The sequence below is a fragment of the Pteropus medius genome, unplaced genomic scaffold (assembly GCF_902729225.1).
Source record: "Pteropus medius unplaced genomic scaffold, Ma_sr-lr_union100, whole genome shotgun sequence".
In the NCBI taxonomy this organism is placed as follows: Eukaryota; Metazoa; Chordata; class Mammalia; order Chiroptera; family Pteropodidae; genus Pteropus; species Pteropus medius.
In genome coordinates, this window is record NW_024348527.1 from 1,214,751 (window position 1) to 1,222,936 (window position 8,186).

The 8,186-nt window shown below is 44.0% G+C and overlaps 1 protein-coding gene across 1 annotated transcript in view; it reads left to right on the forward strand.

Annotated features, from left to right (window-relative positions):
• Positions 1–8,186, forward strand: part of COL4A6 (collagen type IV alpha 6 chain) — a 303,300-nt gene that overhangs the window by 286,072 nt on the left and 9,042 nt on the right. Inside the window, exons 32-40 of the mRNA XM_039879752.1 lie at positions 934–997; positions 1,601–1,675; positions 2,187–2,294; positions 2,386–2,493; positions 3,076–3,147; positions 3,444–3,569; positions 7,237–7,353; positions 7,690–7,851; positions 8,038–8,182. Of these exons, the coding sequence (XP_039735686.1) occupies positions 934–997; positions 1,601–1,675; positions 2,187–2,294; positions 2,386–2,493; positions 3,076–3,147; positions 3,444–3,569; positions 7,237–7,353; positions 7,690–7,851; positions 8,038–8,182 (977 nt within the window). The remainder of the gene's footprint in view (positions 1–933; positions 998–1,600; positions 1,676–2,186; positions 2,295–2,385; positions 2,494–3,075; positions 3,148–3,443; positions 3,570–7,236; positions 7,354–7,689; positions 7,852–8,037; positions 8,183–8,186) is intronic.

The following is an 8,186-nucleotide window of genomic DNA, read 5'->3' on the forward strand; positions in this document are numbered from 1 at the left end:
CACACATCCCTGAAGTAACTGCAAAAAATAATTCTCAATTAGATGGTCCTGACTACTCACACACTGGGAGGGATGGAATCAAAGTGAGAAGGCATTCTAGGATGGGTCCCAGCATGAGCAAAGGCTCAGAGTTTTTCTTGTGCAGAAAAATCCAGGTGAATGCAGGGTGTGGCCTAGGTAGTCAGTGAGCACAGTGACCCAGACTAGAACTCAGACTCTGCCCAAGGCACTAGGGAGCATAAGTCTTTACTGGGTACATGTCAAAATGAATCAAAACCATACCAGATACCAAGAGAACTGTACCAGTGGCAGCTTACATGCTTACTTCCCAGATTCAGATAGTGTGTTGGACATTAGCCAGTGAAACAATTTTTCCTGTGAAAATGATGGCATTGGCCCAAATTCAGACTCTGGTACCTGCACACATACACCTGCTACCTGGTGGCAAAAGAACGTTGTGTTGCCTGCTGAACCTGCACCAGAGGACTAGCCCTGCATGGTGAAGCAACACTTCTTTTTGTGCATAATGACTCCAGAGCTTTGGCATGGATGGTGGTACCCAACCATCTGCAGAGCACACTAAGTGACTGGCCTGACTGTCGTTTTCTATATTTTCTAAGAGATTTAACAGAACAGCCACACTTTGATTTCCCAAGATTCCAATTTTGATAGGCATTAGAAAGTTATGAATGACAAGACCAAGATTAATCTGCAGATCAAATCCCTCCTCTAAAAAACCTAAGTATGCATTTCTGCCGTTTGCTCATCACCTTCCCCTCAGCAGGATGTCAGTTACCTCAACTCCCAGTCCACTTCTGCCGCAGAGTACACGAAAGACTTCTCTAAGGCAATGGCTCAGGGAGAAGAAGGGAGTGTGAAGGTGGGAGGCCCTGAGCTCTAGGCAGATATAATGATTTCCATATTGCTTTGAAGGGTTCGCAGGGTCTCAGCGGAGCTCCTGGGCTCCCTGGAGCATCTGGCCTCCCAGGTTCAAAAGGTAAGGAGGATTTCCTCTTTTAATGTGTTTTGCCATAGCAAAGTGAATTTCTAGCAAACACAGGGCTCTCCTGGCGGCGGGGGGCGGGGGGCACTGTGTTTAGGAGAAAGTGAGTTGATTTACGTTTCCCCTTTGGCCAACCCCCTTTGCAGTCTTTGTTCCTCAAAGACATGCGACACACAGTGGTTTCACCCCCACCTGCCTTCCAGATTCAGCAGCAAAGGAGGACCTCAGTTCTAGACAGTATCTTCCCCTGCTGAACCCAGCCCACTGGGCAGGAAAATTTCCCATCCTTGCTGTCATCATTGTTCCATTGTTGTGATGTTTTCGGGCCCTTTCTATTATCTTCTCTGCCCATACTGAGCCTAGTGATGCGTTTTCCCAATTGAGATAAGCTGCATGGAGCAGCATCTCATACCAGTAGCCTGGTAGCATCTCAGCCCTTTGTTTGTGACTGGTCATCTTTTACCCAATGGCTGATTTTGTCAAGGAGCTCCTCTGGCTATATGGAATTTGAAAAGATTTTACCTTCAAAAGATCTCCTTTCTACTAAATAAGCTGTAGCTTCTCCTGACCACTTTAACAATGTCTTGATATCTCCAGGAGATCAAGGCCAGACACTTGGACTTTCTGGTAGCCCAGGACCCAAGGGACAACTTGGGGATCCTGGCTTGGAAGGTAAGGCTGCTGTCCTTTTGTGTCACGCGTCTCACAGACTCCTCAAAACTGAAGATTGGAAGGGATTTTAGAGGTCAACTCCAAATTCTGCAACTTCTGTCCAGTGCGGAAAAATTCCTACCTCACATGTATCCACTCACAAGCAACCTGCAGTTTTCCCCAAGCACACCAGCCTACTCTTTTTTGAATACTCATAGACTTATGGGATAAGTCTAAGACCTTTGGGATAATGGTGACTGCCTCTGTAGTTTATAGTTATCTAAACAGCTTCTCAGACATTTCCACTGATTACTCCTACTTCCGAGGGCACTCAGAATAAGTTTACTTACTTTTCAATTGAGTTTTGCCTTCCAAATGTGAAAACAGTTGCCACAATCTTTTTTTCATAGTTTCTTCATTGTATCTAGCTCTCTTAACAGTCCAAGTGCCTTCACCTTCCTGCTCTTTCTAAAGGAAGAACACACTGCCCAAAATGTGACCTGATCACTCAACATTTTTCTTGATTTTGTAGGTATTAAAGGGAAAGCTGGACTTGTTGGTGACATAGGTTTCCCCGGAATTAAAGGTGATGATGGGAAAGTTGGTATTTCTGGAGATGTTGGAATTCCTGGCTCCCCAGGTACCATGCCACATGAAAACTTTATTCTGAAAAACACTATTACCTTCAAGCCATGACCCATTCTGAGCTTCTGCCTTGGTTTCACTTGTAGGATTTCCTGGGATTGCAGGCATGAGAGGAAACCCAGGGCTTCCTGGTTCTCCGGGCCACCCAGGGACACCTGGGCCCCTGGGACTTCCTGGTCTAATAGGAACCAAAGGTATGTATATTTGGAAGAAGGCAGTGGGGAAAACGGTTCTTCCCTCAAAAACGGACAGCAACTACTTTATACTAGGAAACATTAGCTGGGGTTAAACCATATTCGAGAGAGTCGTTGACCAGGCCACATGAGGGATAATGGGAAAGGAGAATAAAGAGGAAGAAAGGTGAGCAAACATGAATGGGAAGAGGAGAATATGGAGTCTGTGGAGACAAGAGTTATCAAGGATGGTCATTGCTCTGGCATACATAGCCTTTCACTGACTTAGAGATTGGGCAGCGAATCTCTGGGAGCTGGCAACTCAAGGTATTGGCATTACCACTCTGAGTTCTTTTTGAAGAAATCTAATTATCTACCACCTGCTCTTAAAGCTATATTGTTTTCTAATAAAAGTCAGGAAAACCTATGGTGTAGGATGTAGGCTAGGGATGGTCCAGTCTTCCTAAGAGCACTAAGTAATGCCTCAAGAAAAACTGTGACCTTTAAAATGAGGACTTGGAAATTCTCTTGGAGACAAGACCCTTTGCCAACCCTTCATGATTTAGAGCTGCTGGAGCCATTTCTGATATTCTCTCCCTTCAGGTTATCCTGGAGTTCTTGGTTTGCATGGATTAAATGGGCTTCCAGGAACCAAGGGCACCCATGGAACTCCAGGTAAGGAAGACCTTCGAGGGCAAGGAGGAGAGGTCCAGCTCTTCCAGAAGCCTGGCAGTAGCTGGCCATGAGCTCTTGACCATGGTGTATCCCATTTCCTTGGAATTATAGATCTTCTTGTGAGCCCCGTATTTGGGATGCCTTGATGTAGGGAAGAAGGAGGATAGGGTTTGTCCTTCTACCCAAATGAGCTCTCCTTCCTGTTTTTTTTTTCAGGCATCCCCCAAGCAAGTGAGCTAGGTATGAGGGCCTCACCTCTACTGAGTTCTGTCCCCTCTCTCTGCATCTCCTCCTAGGACCTAGTATAATCGGTGTGCCAGGGCCAGCTGGCCTGCCTGGTCCCAAAGGCGAAAAAGGTTCTCTGGGAATTAGCACTGGAGCCCCAGGGAAGCCAGGCATAAAAGGGCCAAAAGGTGGCCGAGGTAAGTGAGCCCAAGCCATGTCTTGTGGAAGCTGAGTAAGGCCTGACTGGGGAGCCAGAGTTGGGGTTCATCAGGGTCATGCAGCTCACAGAGTTGAGCTGTGCATGTCTTCACATCTCTGGGAGTCTCAGAAGTCAGTGAAACTGACTGCTGAGAAAGAGAGGGTAGGTCATGCTTAGAGCTTTCCTGTGAAGGGGTGTCAGGGAGCAGTTAAGAAAGTCCCCTCTAGCCTCCAGATTCCTCCTTGCCCTCCCTTATTCAAACTCCAGGCTTCTCTTGCACACTCAGCAAGAACCTGGGTTTAATGGTCCTGAGGGACAGGGCTTGTCCCCTTAGCAAGAACTTTGTCAAAGTTCATTGGCATCTAGTGTAGATGGCACTCCCAGGGCCCTGGAAAGATAGTGTGGCTGCTGGAAGGAGTCCAAGACTAAGGGAATAAATGTCTCCCTAGGATAGGCACACAGCAGGTATTCAATTAAACTTGGTGGGTTTATTAGACCAGGTTTCACTCTAATCTCGGCCCCTGGCTCATCACATTGTTTGAAGTAACTTCTTGAGCCTCCCTTTCCATATCTCTCAAATAGTGAGAATAAATTCTGATTCTTTAACTCTCCTTAGGAATGTTCTGAAGACTCATATATATCCTACTCAGTATAAAATAGGAAGTGAATTTGGTGTAGCATCATGGCTAGGAGTATGGGCTCTGCAGTCAGACCAATGGATTCAAATTTCAGCTCTATCTCTTACTAGCTATACGACCTTGAACAAGGAAGTTACTTGCCTTTCAATCCCAAACGAAACCTTAGTTGTCCTCTTCCACACAATGGGCACAATAAGAGAATCTACCTCAGAAGTTTGGTGAGAAACCAATGAAGAGTGAGGTAATGTATATAAAAGCTCTTAGCACAGCATCTGGCACATAGTAGGTGCTCAAGAAATGTTGGTCATTATATCATTACATGTTAATTGGGGAAATCAAATTTGCAAATTTTCTGTTCCTCATAGTTCTGGGGCCTGAGGTCCCACCATATTTTATTTGTTTATGCGCCTGTTTGTATAACGTGTAAATGTTTTCCAGGAACTATATTCATACATTAATTCATTTCCTGGGGCATTTTATACTGGTGCATCTGTTGTCTCTGTGTTTATTCCTTCCTTTGGTCTAGACCAACCTGTTCTTTCCTGAAAGCCAACGGCTTCTCCAGAATGAAGGCTCAAACAGGTTCTGAGCCTATAGGGAGATTGTATAGCTCCCTTCGTGGGAGATAGAGAAGAGGGGGCCTGGATAAAAGCACGGGGGCATGGCCTTTTCTATTTTCAAATCTTGCCTGTGAATGTCTGGTCATTAAATTATTAATTTCCTCTAGCTATCTGAGGTAATAAAATCACAATTACAAATGCAATAAACAGCACATGTCAAAATGGATACATTTCAGGAACATAATGCCAAGGTGGGGAAAAAGCAAGTTTCAGAGGAATACATTTGGTATGATTACATTGCTAAACGTTTATAAATAAGCAAAAACAACCAATGTATTGCTTAGGGATACAAATAGCATGGCCAAACTGATGAAAAGAGAATGATGAACACAAAATTCAGGAGTGGTTGCCTCTGAAAGGGAAGGAAGTTGGTGGAATCTGTGAAGAGCAGACAAAGGTAATAGTATCTTCTTTTTTCTTAAATAATTGGGTGGTTAGCACAGATGTTAATTGTATCTGAATTATTTTTACACATAATTTCTAAATATTCTGCTCTTCTCAATATCTAATTAAAATAATTCATCTTACAAGAATATAGCAAATATCGCAAACCCTCCCCCCATGAAAACTTATATCTGATTTGATCATAGAAATCAGTATAAGATGAGGATTTACACCTAAGGAAACTTCCTAGAACAATCCTTGACCCTACACTACCTTTACCTAAATAACTGGAAATTACACCATTCGTTTTCATATTTGCACTAAATAGAGGCCGCATTTGTTTATCTAGGGTTTTTAAGTCTCTGGACACTGGAATGAGTTGGAAAAATATGCCACCTTGCCTTTTCCTGTGCTCATTTAAAGTGTCTTATTCTTAATCAAAGAAATACATAAGCTTTCTTTTTTTTTTCCTACTTGAGGTCAGTAGTATCTTTATTTCAGGTTTAATGGTAAATTGGTATAGTTATAAAATCAAGAAATAGTTAAAAAAATGAGGTGGCTCCAAAAACTGAAATGGAAATTTTTATAATCTGTGCTGCCCACACTTACTCTACTATATGTAGTGTCTCATTTAGTGATTTTGCATAATTTCAGTACATATTTTTTTCGGGGGGAAAAAAAACAATACATCTTTCTTTTCAGATTTTTATCTTTGCGAAAAAGACAAATACTCCAAAGGGTCATCAAGAAAGAATTGACAATATTAAACGTAACACTGTGTGCCTTTGCAACTAGTTTTTTCTTTGTATTTTTATTTTATTTCTTTCCTGGACCTGTAATAATTGGAGACTTTTTGTGAAATTTATTTTTTTCCTTCTCTGTATTTCATCATCATTCAATTAATTAACAAGTTATTAAAAACACCTGAATTATCCAATGTACCATCTTTCTTTACTATTCTTTACCTAAATATGAGAAATTCAATATTAATATAGTCATCTTTTCTTGTCAGAAAAATAAAATGCAATATTAATATTTTTAGATTTTTTTGTCACAAACAAAAAATAAGAATCTCAACCACCAGAATGGTTTTATCAACCAGTGTGAATCTATTTCTCTTCATTTGGATATCTTCTAAAATACCAAATTAATACATTTTTTCCATGCTAAAAGTATAATATGTACTACATTTGTATGTATGGCTGATATGTTTTTCCATCAAGATTACCATCTACAGATTCCATGTGTGCATATTAAATAAATCTTCTATCATCAGTTGAAATTTTTGGTTTTGAACATGTTATAATACAAATCATTCCATAAACAGAAAACAAGTAAAGCAGTATGAAAATGTGAGCAAACAGGTATTCTATATCTACTCTAACAAGTGGCTAGCCTCTTTGGACTAAAAAGGGGAAGGGATTTAATACAGAGACATTTGTTCTCTAGGCAATTAAGCAAGCCTTTAGCTAATAACATGAATTACCTATAAAAGTATTTTCCAGACTCAGAAGTTAGCCCTAGAAGACATCGGGAGGCACAGCACCCTTGTTGCCTCCATTCTGATCCAGCAGGTGTCTGTTCTGACTTGTTGGGCCTGTGCCCCATCTTCATCTGTAACCTTTTCTGAGCAGCTTCAGACATAACTAACTTAATGAAATGTGTAAGAGGAATAGTAGGTTTAAAAACATTTTGGGGAACTTCAGTTTCAGGTGCTGCAGTCATGCCTTTTCTTCCTGATTTGGGGGAAATCTGAAATATTTCTATTAGCAGTGAGGTGGGGGAGCTAGAACTTTCCAAAGCTCTATCCCAATTAAATGCAGCACCTGCTGGGTGGGGGAGTCTCTGAGCCCCGTCAGCTACATTTGTCCGCAGGCTACCAAGTTAGAAGGGAGGGAGAAGAGCCCTCTGCTGCTGTTCACTGGTCTGGCAACTACTTAACCGCTTCCATTTTCTCTGAGAGAGCCTGGCCTTCTTCTGGACACACCAAGTCCATGCAGCCCCTTTTATTTGTTCTCTGCAGGTTTCCCAGGTCTCCAGGGCCCTGCTGGTCCCCCCGGTGCCCCAGCCCTCTCTTTGCCCTCAGTCATAGCAGGACAGCCTGGTGACCCTGGGCGACCAGGCCTAGATGGAGAACGAGGTAAAGACAGGAAGCCCAAAAGAGGGCTGGCCATCGCCTTTTGTCCAGGGTTTGGGAGGTCCCACATAAAATCCAGCCCCACACCTACTGCTGGACATGCATGGGCCTGCGCAGCCTCACATCCCCCCACCCCCAGCAGAGACATGGGGAACTGGAATGGGCAGCGTTCTGCTGAAAGGGTTTTGGGAAGGTCTGGGCTCTGGGACCCCCACAGACAGTGAGGGAACATTCTCTGCCCTGGGGATGGACTTTGGCTTCCTTTCAGTCCTGAGGTTTTCAGCAGTGGCCACTTCCCCCACTCACCTGCCCTCATCTCTCTTCCCATCTCATCTGTAGGCCGCCCAGGTCCCCCAGGTCCCCTAGGTCCCCCTGGACCATCCTCGGATCAAGGCGACTCTGGAGACCCTGGCTTTCCTGGAATTCCTGGCCCTAAAGGGCCTAAGGGAGGCCAAGGAATTCCAGGTTTCTCTGGCCTCCCTGGAGAGCTAGGACTGAAAGGTATGACTGTTTGGCTGGCTGTTGGGCCCTTTCCACTCTACAGTCAGACATGGATCCTTCCTATAGCCCTGTGAAGAGAGGCCAACTGATAATGCTCTTCCTGCCCTCACCTCTGCCTAGTCTCCAGCCCCCACCATCAGCACCATTGCGTCAGTCCCTGACTTGCTTTCCTTTGGACTTTGGCAGGCCTGAGAGGTGAGCCTGGCTTCATGGGGACTCCAGGCAAGGTTGGGGCACCTGGAGACCCAGGATTTCCCGGAATGAAGGGGAAGGCAGGGCCAAGAGGTGAGTTCAGAACATATGCTAGGCTGATCCTGAGCTTGAGGGAGGGGTGC